At 51.8% G+C, this 14,280-nt stretch overlaps 1 protein-coding gene across 4 annotated transcripts in view; it reads right to left on the bottom strand.

Moving 5' to 3' along the window:
- Positions 1-14,280, bottom strand: part of Ten-a (Teneurin-a transmembrane protein) — a 587,521-nt gene that overhangs the window by 341,750 nt on the left and 231,491 nt on the right. For all 4 annotated transcript variants that reach the window (XM_076371185.1, XM_076371187.1, XM_076371186.1 and 1 more), the window contains exons 5-6: positions 5,841-6,044; positions 4,885-5,052 (exon numbers count right to left, since the gene is read on the bottom strand). In XM_076371185.1, the coding sequence (XP_076227300.1) occupies positions 4,885-5,052; positions 5,841-6,044 (372 nt within the window). The remainder of the gene's footprint in view (positions 1-4,884; positions 5,053-5,840; positions 6,045-14,280) is intronic.

Here is a 14,280-nt window from a genome sequence, read left to right on the forward strand (position 1 = left end):
GGTTATCCCTCATCCGTGGTTGCCGCTGGATGGAGTTAGTCAGACAGCGCAAGGGTGTGCAAGGTGGCTCGACAGTGACTTGATGCGGTTAGCGATTCGCGCTGGTAATTCGATTTGATGGTCTAATGCCTCCGTCACGTCCGACGGTACATATTCATGTAAATACGAATTATTTCCCGGGATACACCGGCGCCGTTGCGGTCGGGACGTTCGTTGACCACTCGAGCACCGCTTGAGATTGATTCCTTTCGAGCCGTCTCGCCGCCAGGAATTTAATCACGAGTGTATTAATGATGCACCAGACACGCTTGTTTCTACGTATCGCCGTTCCTCTGTTCGGCTTCTGTTCATTTTACACGGGACCCGATTGCATTAGAGAGGTTTCACGAGTTGCGGAATATACGTCTGTAAAGTGGTGGCGCGAATTCGAATAGATTCGAGGATAAATAAATACCGAGGAGCATTCGATCCGCGACACTGAATATTTCATCGGATTATCAAGACGCATAAATCCGGTGAAGAGGAATGTCGAGATCGCGGAGAAGATTCCTTATCTTGTCCCGGGAGGTGTATCGATTAAACCCCGATATTAGGTTACCGCATGCTCGTAGATTTTCGGTCCGGAACGAAGCGGAAGAAGTGCAACGGTAACGATAATGGGGGAACACGGACTATTGGCATAGTTTTCGAGTGGCGCTTCAAATTATTCCTATTTCGAGAAAGCTGGCGGCGGTCCAGTCGTTGCGCGGCTATCTTTCCCCCGGATACGATCAAGAATTATCGAAAAAAAAGCCCCCGGACGGTTCCTTGTGTCCGTCCGTATCGCAATTTCCCGTCTCCCTCGCATCCCGTGTCGGTCTCTGTTCCTTTTGCGCGTTTCGCTCGATGTAATTTATACGCTTTCCCGGGCCGGATCGTGTTTCACATTAAATCGGCGCTCGGGGGATCGGATGACCCGTCCCTCCCCGAAGATACCGCTGTTACCCCGCATTATTTGCAATTTAAATAATCCGACAGATCGGTGATTAATCGTCCGGTTCGACAACATTTTTCCCGGTCGGGTAAGCTAATATCGAGAGCCCGGCCCCGGGATTTACATTGGCCGAGAGCGCGGCCGCGCGCTCGACCGCGGCTCGTGCACCTAAATTTTCTAGGGCAATCGCCGGTAATCGATATCATATTTGTTGGCTCGCGGATCCGCCACGGGAAATTAAATTCCGCGGGCCGGGGGCCGCGGTACGAGCACGTGTTCCTTGATTCACTGGCTTAATTGTCTTTCCGTCTTTTTAGTCCACGGCCGGCCGGACCGATAATAGCTTGCCTCCGGCCGAATCGAACCGAAATTGAGACAAATCGGAGTGTTTAAAGTTCCGGCGAACTCCAGTCTACCGATCGTTGATCGGAATCTAGGATAGACAGCCGTTCCGTGATCGTTGCTCCTTGGCCTTTCGATTTCGCGATACAGCGACGCGGTCCGCAATTTCTGACTGTCCGAAAGCAGATCATCGAATTTACGGTAATGACGCATGGAACTCGCATTAAGAGCATCGATCTCGAATGAAATTTCGAGCGATCCGTATCGGTTTCGAATTCTACGCTTGACGTAATTTATGGCAATGATTCGACGAGTACGAATTAAATCTGTCTTTAGTAAATTTGATTTCCGGACGAATTTCGATGGCGAATCGACGATGGTCGTGGATATTTATTACGGTCGCTGTACGCGGTGGGGACATTTTGACGCGTAACCAGCGTCGTCTCGCTACCTGTAATTCGAGTCTGAATCTTCGATGCTATATTGCCAGTCGGAATGTCCCTGCGGTCTAATGGAGGCATCTCGTGGCATCTATTAGCAAATGGTTCCCAACGGTCAGAGCCCGGCCGCGTTAACCCGACGCCAGGCCACCGCCAGAAAGACGATTGATATTACATTAGATGGTCGCAGTCTGATATAGGCCAGCCGAACATCGCGATATTCAATAGCTGTCCGCCAGGGACTCGGCACAATTGCGGCGCAACGTTTGCCGAGCGGAAAACGGCGACGCGTTCCCTCGTAAGTTTCCTCGTTCGGGGGAGCAAGAAGATGCCCGGGTCGCTTCGCAACTTTCCCACGCGTGAATCGTCGGAGCATAAAGAAACGATCGGCGATCGCCGTTGTAATTGATACAAATTCCCGGTTTCATCCTCCTCGAGCACGCAAGTTTTAATATCGACCGAGAGAAGAGTTCTCCAGCTCGAAACTTCCGGCTCGAGAAGTTTCCCGGCAGCGGAGGGGAGAGGAGGGAAAAAAGGGGTGGGGATGGAAGAAGGGAGGCGAAGAAGGACTATTATCTGCTGAAGAACAGGTGCACCGGTAAAAAAGTGGGTCAACGAGACGCGCGTCGAGCTAAACACATTTTCCCGCGGCGGAGCGAGCAGCTTTACGATCGCCCTTCGCGTGCGCGGCGCCGCGCCGTTCGCTCGAAACGTTCAATTGATTTTACGATTTCTCATTTCACGGTCCGCGAATGAATCCCAGCGTTCCGGGGCCGGAAACGGTGGCCGCGAGCCGGATGGGTATTCGCGGTCCGCAGGATTCGTCCGGGGATCAACGGTTGCGTCGTCGCTCGCGTGTCACCGATACGTCAGCGCTCGGCGAAGGTTCGATCCGGCCGGATCCGCTTTAACGTCACCGGATGCAGCCCGAGGGCGAGAGCCGCAGCCACGTATCCGTCTTCAGAGGTCGGTACCTATGTACCGGGGTTATGTAGACCCGGTCCGCCCGGAAACACCTACATAGGTCGACGGAGGGCCCGGGTCTTAATCCGCGTCGCTAATTTCCACGGAATCTACGCGTAATGCGATCACACTTGAGCAGGCAGAGGCAATGGCTGCTCTCACGGGGAAGCGAATTCCCGAATGCAACGATCCGTGGAGGCGTGGCAGACCTCGATCTTTGCCCTGGTCCTTCGAACCGTCTCCTCGTTGCAGTTCCCTCCCTCCCCTCGCTCCTCTTCCCAGCCGCACAACGGTTCGCCGGCTCCGACTTCCTTCGTTCGCATTCCGCCGGTGTTCCGCGATATCGGCGGACGTACGACTAATTGGTAGCCTGATCCCGGCGTCAACGATACCACCGTGAGGCAAACGAGATCGGGCGAAATTTCGTTTAAAAGTTTAGGCCGCCACCGACGACGCCACGACGTAGACCGAGGCCGAGGGGCGGCGGCGCAGGGTGAACTCCGTGCAAGCCGCAAAGCTACTTTCTCATCTCCGTGGTAACGCTAAAACTGCGTTACGCGGCGCACCACCGAGGAACCCGGCGAACGTCGTCCGCGACCGGCCCGGGCCTAAATACCCTCGACATTCCAAAACAATATAGCACCGGCTAACTTCCACCGCTGACCTACGTTCTAACTAGCCCGGCTACCAACTACTAACTCGGTTACCGTCCCGGGCTCTCTTCGCTTCTCTCGGCGGCTCGCTCGCTCGCCCTCCTCGTCCCTCCACTCTTTGCCGGCGTTGTCCTTTTCACCTTCGTCACCCGCGTCTTCCCACCGGCCACCATCGCCGCCCACTTTCGACCTCTTTGTCCGTTTAGCCGCCCCATTTCGGCGGTCGGGGGCCGGCGGCCGCCGCGTCGTTACCAACCCCGGCCGTCAACGGTTACATCCACCGGCCGGCGACGTGGCTCGGATTCGACGACAATGAACTTAGCCCCCAAAACCGAGAGAGAGAGAGTTCTCTGGTTATTTAACGAGCCGACGCATAAGGTAGTTTGCCGATTACGCCGCTGTTAGCATGGATAAGGCCAAGCCACCGCCGCCGCGACGCGGCGTCTGAAACGTTTGCCTTTGCTTAAGATCACTTCGCCCTCGGCCGTTCCTCGCAGCATCGCAATTACCGCGCCGGAACGTGCGCAGCCACGGCAGAGGATCGGCCCGCCTCAGAAATTCGGATTTAATTGTCCCGCGTTTAGCCCGCGACGATGCGCGACTACCAGAGAGAATTCGAGCACCGCTTCGGCGAGGAACGCAGCTGAATCCGCTCTTAGGGAAACTTTTTTCACCCTCGATTAAGTTCATTCCATGCCTTACGGAGAAGAGGCTTTTTATAGTCGGACGGCAGCGGTTGACGCTCGGCGTTACGTCCAATTCGAAGATGACCCTGTTTGTCGACATTAAATCCTTACCGTTGGTAGAGTTTCTATAGTTGGCGGATTCTATTTCTCGAGTATCGATCGAACAATTGAAACTGACGGGCGAATAAGTATCCGCGATGAATATTTCCTTAAAAAATCGCCACGTTAGCGGGAAATACACGGCGGAACAATGGCCGAGCAAAACCGAAGATCCTCGCTGGGTATCGGTAAGGGACTGACTATTAATATTAAGCTTTTAACGAGGCACACGTTTACACGAAACCTGATTTAGCTCCGGCCAGGGGCTCGATACCAGCCGGTAATCTTGTTAGTCCGGTAATCGTATTTGAGGCACGGATCGTTAACTTATCGCTTCGCGGGGAAATTTTACGTTGTGATTTCCAGGACCGGTCGGTCGGTCGGTCGGTAGGTCGGTCGCTTGGTCGGTCGGTCGCTTGGTCGGTCGGTGCAGGTCGTTCACGGCGATCGATGAATTTAGCCGGGGCAGAGCGGTCCGCCGGCCGTGCATCGGGATACACGTCCGTTCCGACGGGCTCGTTGTTTTGTCGGATAATTACGCGGTAAAATCACGGGAAAATTCGATACCGTCGCCGGGGGATGGATGCGAAAGTGAACTGCATGCGGTGCGAAAGGAAACAAAAAGCCCGATGAACCCGACCGTCGGCGCGGGATACGCGTGAAAAATGGGCGCGGGCGGGGAATGACAAGCGGGGGGAGAAATCGGTGGCAGACACGCGTCGGCTTACCATTGGTGAGATGCATGCGAGAGTGCTCGTCGGGGAAGACGGTCTCGGAACGGTCGCTCGCCGTCGAGCTGCTGCTCAAAGCGCTTGCGTGACCTCGCCGAGTTCTTCGCCCTAAGGTCCCACCGCCGGTGTTCGTCTTTTTGGACGGCGCCGCGTACACCGTTTCGCCTGGAAGCCATCAGAATTTTTGAAATGCCTCTTCAAAAACGTCGTCCTCGGGAAATTTCGCCGGGGCGATCCCTTAAAAGGAAACATTGCCCGAGAGGCTCGCAAAAATTCGTAAACGCCGCGACATCGACATAGAGAATTTCTCAGTCGCCTCCATTAAAATGGAGAGGACACTTACAAGGAGACAGGCTCGCCTCGCGAGGAGTTAGTTGAAGGTTCGTCGAGATTACAGAATAAAGGGGATCAATGTTTCTTGCCAGACTCGCGCTTGCAACAAGTAGAAATATTTCATCGGAATTGAAGCTTGATTCTTCGCAGAAGAAAATATGGCAAAATCTATTATAATTTTAGCGTATTTTCAAGGAATACTGAGTTTGCAATGTATTCTCTGGAACATTCAGCGGGCAAAGTGAAGCTAAATGCACGCGCGACGCGTAGATCCCTCGAAAATCAAAGGTCCTTGCGACGAGACGTCTTCGAGCGATTGGAAATATGCTTTTACCACGCGTTTCCTGCTCCGTCGTGATCGCAGCGTTGTTTCCGGGCGTAATATCAGCCGCCGCCGATAGGAGCGGATAGTTAATATTTACGGGAAACGGAGACACGGCTGCACAAATGTTATTTCGAAGCAACGGGCGACCGTTTCGCTTGGATTAATCAAACCCTGGCGGTAGTCGCGGTAACGTAACGCGTTGTAACAACGGGGGATTCGTCTTGCGGCGTTCACGAGAGTATGATCCGGGGCGCGGGTGAGCGGAATCCGCTCGCGGCTCTAATTAACTCCGTACCGTTGCCGTTGCGGGATCTCTCCGATGATATGCTCCCGTTGTAATGATGCCGGCGAGAATTGGTGCTTTCCAGAGGGAACGGTGATGCCTGCCGATGATTCGGCGTCAAGGTTGGCGGCGGCGTTGGGAATGGTGTTGTCGGGTTGTCGGTGGTCGCGGCGCCTTCCGTGTCGGAACCAGTGCGATATGACCGATCGCCAACACCTGCGCACGTAATTATACGCATCGTTTTAATCTCTGAAGCAATCGCAGCGCTGGAAGTATATCAATTAACGTTACATCTTACATAAGTTCCACTAGAATTACAGGTAAATATTTCACTTAGATTTCACCTCAATAGCATTCAAATTGAATTCTCAAGCTATCGAAGATAGAATGATCCATACATTAAATTTCTAAAGGTATTTGTCATTCTATATGATAATCCGAGCTACGGAATTCCACTTAATAAACTATCGTCTAACGATTAACGCATCGCCGATTGTAATAAGCGGAGCAACAGAAGAGCTGCGAGAATCGCCCAGCACGGTAAATTAAGTTCCATTAAATTTCTAATCGCCGAGAGTCCAATAATTCATCGGCGAGCATGTGTCAACGCATTGTCGAGCAAACGCATCCGCATTACGATCGAATTGACTCCCATTCATCGGGCCCGGTGCGCGGGGCAAATATGATTGTCGAAGACCGTGGGCGGGGGCATAAACATACGGGGGTGCGCGGGGGGGAGTTGTCGGCCGGTGATTCCAGGTTTCATCGCTTTTCGGAACAGCTATCCGCTAGGTGATTCGGTAGCTCGTCGCCGGGTGCATAGTCACCGATGCAGGCTGACGCGCGCACAATCGTGTGCACGACCGCCCCGGCCCGACGCGACGCGGCCGCGCTATAGCGAATCTTCCGGAGTCATCTCGAGAGTGGCGGCGTGTTCTCGCGATACAGCCATCATTTCGTTTTACTGCTCTCCAAGCGCTGCATCAGCCGACCGTGCTTGGAAGCCTTTGCGACTATCTCGGTCCTGCATTCTTTTCCTCCTGGACCCGGAGCACTTTGACGCGCGTCGTTGCCCTGACCCGCATTTGCTTAAGTTGTCTGCTTCCCCCGGCCGCTAAACTCTCGCAGCCGGCGAAGCGCAACCGGTCCCGCACTGAATCCGTGTTCAGGGCACGTTTACGCCGCTGCGGGATGACCCCGGTGCACACTGCCACTTCGCGATGAGATTCTTCCAATGAACCGTGCGGGAAATCAATTTTTTTCTGGTCACGTCGAGAACGTTGCTTCTAATCTATATTACGATGCATCTGAGCCATAAGTGAGTTTCATGGGTATTTGAAGATTGAGACGTAACTTTGAAGAGACAATTGTGAAGATATTGTGGTAACGCGTCAGGATAATGGCCAATTCCTGATTCGCTCGCGATTATCGGTAATTATGATCGCTACGAGATTATCGGAATGAGTTCGTTAAAAACCGTGCAACCGATCTCTTTCGTTTCTCGCGCATGTGGGAAAGAATTTGGAATCTATCCTTGGTTCCTTGGAATATGTGTAGTATCTAGAATTTTTAGCGTAGGTTAAGGTATTTTTAGGAAGAGTAAACGTAAGAATGAGTGTGAGTGAAGGACAGGCTGTAAAACGGTCGAGGGAAGTGGCCTGCACAACGACGCGGACCCAAGATTGCAGGACCAGCCTTCCAGGGGTGCATCCGAGTGTTTGTGACGAGTGCGAGTGAGAAGAATGCTTGTGGGGCAGAGAATGATTTTTAGGAGAGAATGCCTGTGAGAGAGTGGCGGGAGCAGATTCGTGTATTGGCCTCCGTGGCATTGAGTCCTACTTTATTGTGTTGTCCGTGTTGTTTCCATATTTTATTAAATACATATATTTATTCCTAGTTCTCGATTACTCAAGATCCACTCTTTCAATATCTATAATATAGTACCACTATAATATGTAAATTGGATAGTGATTTCTGAATTTGATCAAGTAATAAAGTCGCGGTACGAAAAGGAAGGTTAATTCTAGCGTAAGGTAATTGAACGGTTTCTAAGTAGTTTGAGTGGTACAACGTTTACGCTAGTCGGTCCCGGGCCAGTTCGAGCGCCTTTCGTTTCATTCCTTGGACTACCGGCGCACTCGTAACACCGTATTTATACCGTGCCGGACAGCGGCGGCGTAAACGTGCCCTTACACCGACGTGAAACGTAAAAACCGAGAACCCTCCGAGACGGAAGTACGTTTCCATCGGGCGTTCCCGCGGCTACGAGCGTGTTTTTAACCGTGACACAGATTCGCCCCGCTTTTACGAGCAGAATTACCTCATTTGCGACGAGATGCGTTGACGTAGCGGAGGGACAACGGAACGCTAAACGTCGGGAGACAGTGAATCAGAGCTTCCGCTCTTCCCCTTCGTTCCATTTCTTCCTTTTCCTCGAAGTTCTAGCGAGCCTGCGGTACCGGAGCCAGTTTAAGCCGATGGTCCGCTCGAAATGAAACTGCAATTGCGCCTGTTGAACCGTGTGACCCAAATGCCGGCGCGGAGGTGTTCGTGGATGGCCTGTCATTCCCGCGTCACGGAACGTCAGGCACCGTCGGGCAAGAATATTCCGACGTGACGGACTGTTCCCTCGGTGACGTGGACTGCGAACGGGCCGATCGTCGCAGCCAATCGGCAACCGGTTGCGAACGGAACGCGTTCGCGTAAATAGGATGCGACGACGTGTACCGTTGACACGGGTATCCTGTCCGTCGCCATCGATTGAATAACGATTTCGGAAGATCGGAACGAACCATTCCCATCTCCCGACGGAATATTCGCTAATGATCGAGGAACTATCGACTTGTCGATGGCAAAAGTGACCGGAAAGAGACAACGGACATTCAACATTCAGTTTTCATTGAACTTGGAAACTTAATGTTAAATGTAAAACTAGATTGACAAATTGTACTTATTTCGCTCCGAGCTTAATTCCATTACAGATTCGCTGAAAATTATTTTTGAACGATAGTTTTCGAACCACGATTGCGCAAGCGTATTAAAAATCAGGCGCGCAGATTGTCAGCGGCCGCCTCTATTAATCTCAATCCGGTGTTAAACTCCGGAAGATTCTTCCGCGACGCGTGGCTTTGCGCTTTTAAGCGGCGTAGTCATCCATAAAGTCACACCTTCATCGTTCCGTCCTCCAATAACATCAATTTCCCAGAAGAGTATTACTTTGCAAGTCGCGCGCGCGGCGGCGGCGCCATTATCGGTCGACGGAGGTGCACCGGCGGCCGGCCGGCCGTACTTCCGGTAAACAATTTTTCCTAGATAACGCGTGCCCCGCCGCCGACAACGTAACCCGGAGACGACGGAAAAGATGACGTGACATCCGTCTCGTTAATTGGCAGATAATTGCCCGTTGGAAGAACGCGCGATCTAATTTACTATTAAACTTCCTTCCGCGGCGAAGGACAAAGGGGTAGAATGACGGTGGGAAAAGATGGGGCTGCCGCCGCTGCGAGCCCGGGGACTCGGGGTATAATATGGAAGAGACGAGGGGGATTGAATCTTGTCGGTAATTAATGAGGAAAGTTTTACAAATAGCCGAAGGCAGAGTCACTAAACGCCTTAACAAGACCGTGAATTCCATCCGCAAGCAAAATATCTCGCGAAAGTTAGTTTTTAATTGATAATTATCTTTCCCGGTATAAACGGTAATCAGCGTCCCATTCCGTTTGTCTGTTCCGCTAATTGCTTGCTTTGCTACCGTGAATTATCGACTATTGGCGGAACTTTCGGCCAGCCAAAAATTCAATGCGCCGCGAAGAAACGATAGCCTTTCGTCTGATAAATATCGACAAGCTCTATGAAGTACGATATTCTCTTATAGAGGTACTTACCGATCCTCGGAGGAATTCGCTATAATATCCACCGTCCATCGCCCACTCGATGACTATCGGGATTGGCGCAGAATCTAGAGAGGTCTCCCGCTATGTTTCATTTATAGTTTCGATTCGATTATGTGTGTTACATTGACGAATATCGAATTAACCCCAACATGATTCAACAAATATATACATTACTCAGTTCATTGGAATTCAAAGTAAATATTATTCCTCTGTAATCAACTATTATACAAAAGCAAATATAAACACAACATATGCTTAGAACTTTCCTCCTTTTCCAATAAATTACTAAGGACAAAGTAGCCGTATCGATCAGAGTTGAGAAAGAGATAAGCCAAGGGGTTAAGGTCAAAGATAAAGTGAAAACTTATCACTTGGATATTCCTCAACCCAGCCACCAAGTGGACTGCAACATCCTGCACAGCCGCGGTACAATTTAAATAATATTCACCCTACATTTTCCATCAATCCCTTCCGCGCGTTGCTCGCTCCCGGAGCTCGCAAGATTCTCACATTCGAATGGAAATCCGGCCAAAAACGCGTCGTCCCTCCGCCGCGGCGGCCAACACCCCATCGGCGTCGCGAATTAGAAAATCCAATCTATAGAAACGCGGGGCGAAATTGCGGGCACGAAGCGTAAGAAATGTAGAGAGGGTAGTCGAGGAGGAATCGTCGGAAGGAGCGCGCGGCCGGAGGAGTGCGCGAAGGAGAGTTCGGCGAACGGGGGTGGGAAAAGAGGGGCATAACACAATTACATGTGGGGTCGAAGCCGGGCCGAGCTTGCTCTCGGCGGCACGACCTTCCGGCTAAGGCCGGGACGAGGGAAAGAGCCCAACGGTGGGTGGCAAGATTGAATATGAAAGTTTAATGCGAGCAATATCAGAGCCACTGCCCCGTCCCAGGGCCACTCGCTCTCTCAGACGTCTCGGCTATCAGGCTGCCCATCTTGTCCGTATCGCTCTTTATATCGCGGCCGCGCGTACGACGCCGTCCTCCCCGGCCAGCGCCGCGCGCCACCCGCCGCCGAAAGCGCTTCCTCCGATCTTTGATGTCACGGGGAAGCGCGATCCGTTGTCGCGACCGTGTTTTTCCAAGGGAATCCGAGCTTTCTTGCTGTCTAGAGGGGATGCGGATCGGCGTCCACTTGAACCGGCTCGGGAATCTTTGTACGAGGCGGATGTAGTTTCGGAGGGCTTCATTATTTTCCGAATACGCCTCGCTTCTTGATTCTCGATCGCTTCGCTGGATTTCGTGACGGGGCGTCGACTGGGGCGGAATAGACGAGAGGAAACTTTAGCTCGCTGGTTGGATAGTATTAATACTTTACACTCGAGAGGTATGCTTGATCTGATCTGACAATATTAGAAAGTGTGATATAATGTTTAGCCTTGCGCGATGCATCGATATTTTGAAGAATATATCTCATCGGGAACTGTCGTAGGTTTCCGGTGGAAAGCTTCGAGTGGGTTAAGAGGTTTCTTCTAATTGAACGTATTCGACAAGAACTCCCCATTGTCGTTGGATCCTTGAAGATTGATATTAGATTTCGTAATAAATATCGAGTATCAAGAATGAACCGGCAACCCTCGTCATCTAAATCCACGGCTGCCCCATCGAGCAATAAATTCCTTCCAATAGGGTGCCGCCTAATCGTTCCTCGCGGCGCATTATGTCCCATCGAAGACGGAGCCGGAAACAAATGGATCGATCGTATTTCATCGCGTTCCGTTCCGCGCGCGTGATCCGTCGACGAGGCCGGCTTCCACGTGAAAAAAGGGACTCTTTCGGAACGCCGGGGTGTATCGGAGTCCGATAGGCAGCGCCGGTTGTTATTCGTTTCGAGGGCTGGAGCGTAAATGCCGCGCAATCGACGGTTTCCGACGCGCGTTTGGAAGATCGTCCGAAAGAAATAAAGGCGAAACAGCGTGGCAATGGTGCTACGCGGAGGACATTGTCCTGAGATACTCGGGGTCCGGTGTGCAAGGGTAAACAACCGACCAATATTTCCAATCAGCAGCGATGCGCACAAAAAAGGGCGCGCGTTGCGGCGCTGCCCCTGAATCGTGGCGACTCTATGGCCGGTCACGCACTGAATGCCGAACCGGTACACCATTATTACTTTTTTTTTTTTCGCCACCGCCACCCGCGGCGGCCTCCGCCGGCTCGATTTACTTTTCAGCCTCGGAAATGTGACCGACGTGAAAGCCTGTCGGACTATCGATTTTATTACCTGACGCGCGCGCGATCCCCGCGCTCCGCCATTACACGACCCCAACAACAATACGCGACACGTGACACCCCGGAATAAAGAATAACCGTGGACGGGAAGCAGAGGGAAAGAGGAACACTGGAACACGGTGTCAAATGGTACCCGTCATTTGTTCTGGCTACAAACGAGCGCTTGTTAGCGAGTGACCGGCGAAGAACGCGGAGAGACGGTGGCTCGTAACGCTGTCGCTTTTCCGGGGCACGATGCCGTAGATATTTCTGTTGTCGATTAAACCCTCTGTTGATTCTGCGGGTGGTAGATTTCGAGGGGTTGCTTCATCCGTGAGGATGAATAATAATTATCGAAGAATTACGTAAGTTTCTACAATAACTTCTAACCCTTTCTCGTATTTTAACGAATTTAGCTCGCGATAAAAATTTCGGGAACATAAATATCGAGTTTGACTCGAGGTGACAGCATGATATATCGATCATGATTATAGCCCGGATTTTGCGCGTTAAATGCTATGGCAAGGGGTCAAGCTGTAGTTTATTCTAGATTGACACGATTCTCAACCAAGCAGAAGTTTGGAATTTCAAAGTTAGATAGTTTACTCTCTAGAAATATCCTGTAAACAATGATCAATGCTAGTCCAGTGTCTGAAACATTAACAGATCTGTAAACAAATCGTTTGCGGCACGCCGAACGCTGACATTCTCCGAAAATTGACAGCCCCAGGTAGGAAGTTGCCGGCGGGTCGTTCCAGAGGCGTAGAATTAACGGGGGTTCGCGAAAGCACCGGCGGCGAACTTTTCCGCAAGCTTGGTCGGCCGTGGAAGGCAACGGTGGCTGGTCCGAAGGTGCATTGGGTGGCCGAGCGAGCGCACAGCGCGCTGCCATGGCAACGATCCCCTACAAACAAAATCCACCCCCTCGCCCCGGCGGCTGCGACGGTCCTCCTCGTGTCACCCGCTGCGAGAAGAATCCTCGCCGAACCGAAGAAACCCCACGGTCAAACGCACCGCCCCGTGTCCCGGCCATAAACGCTCCCCGGGATCAATCCTTTCGGCCGTTCTCGGGGCTTCAATTATGTCATTATGACGTGAGCCGCCGGAACGTGGCCGACCGTGATTTGTCAAGGATTTGGAGGGGCCGCGTGCGGTTGGAACGCCGAGCATTAGGATTAAGCCTCGTCCTCGCGCGCGCTAGAGAAGAGATACATGTGTACGTATAGCGGTGCATACGAATGGAATTCGATGTACACGGTGTACGATATAGCACAGGGTGCATGAAAAAAAAAAAGGTAGACGGTAAGCTTTTCGACCGCAGATCAATTCGAAATACACGGAACGAGGAATGAAGCGAGGCCGAACGGCGACAAATAATTCGAGAATAAACCGTAGCAGGTTATCAATTCCGTGATTACAAACGGGTATTACATATGAAACACGGTGAAGCGGCAGTAATAAAAACATGACTGTGGTCTATAATTTTAATGGATATTGTGTGTCGCGTACGGTAGATTATGGTCCCGGTATCCTGAGAATATTTATTCGGGTTTGCGCGGGTATAAAGCTTTCGCCGACGATTGACTTAAACCAGTCGAATGTTTAACGAGATAGCGGCCGGATTTAAAATGAGAGATGCCCGGCCGATCGGCTGATTTACGCTGCACAGCGGAGATACGATCAGTCGGTTTGAAATTAACAGGATATTCTTCGGTGAAATAGCTTCTCCTATCGAGCTTCATTCCGGGATGCCCGTCAAACCAAACGAAGGGAACGCCGGCCTAGGAAGATGGGGTGCGATCTAATCGCGATCGACCGAATCTGCTGCGTATTACCAACTCCCCCCCAATTACTCGCGAATGGCGTTACGTCTGAGAAGAGCCCCTTCGATCGCGCGACTCGACGATTAATTTGGCGCGGCGGTAATTTTATGCGTTCCGGCTAACGAACAATGCGGCCCGCTCGAAGGGGGTCGCGATGAAATATGGCGATCGGGAAATAGATCGGGGTCGGTGCAGCGAATCGCTCGTGCTCCTTGAACCTCGCTCGCGTTCGTCAGTACGATCCGCGTCGATTTCCAGTAAACCGTACTCGGCGAACGGAGAATCGGGAAGAAACGAGCGGGGAAGATTCGTCAGGGCGACGCGATTCTAACGACGCGGTTCGAAGACAAAAAAATTTATTTATTCCGCGGCAGGCTGTAAACCGGCCATTGAATATTCTCTCCCCTTCCCCGATGACAAATATGGATCCGCGAAATTTGAATACCATCGACGCGCTCGGGACTAGCTTTTCCCTACCGACAGTGCCTAAATCAATATGAGGCTCTCGCCCAGCGAAATAGG

The sequence above is a fragment of the Nomia melanderi genome, chromosome 10, assembly GCF_051020985.1.
Source record: "Nomia melanderi isolate GNS246 chromosome 10, iyNomMela1, whole genome shotgun sequence".
Classification (NCBI taxonomy): Eukaryota; Metazoa; Arthropoda; class Insecta; order Hymenoptera; family Halictidae; genus Nomia; species Nomia melanderi.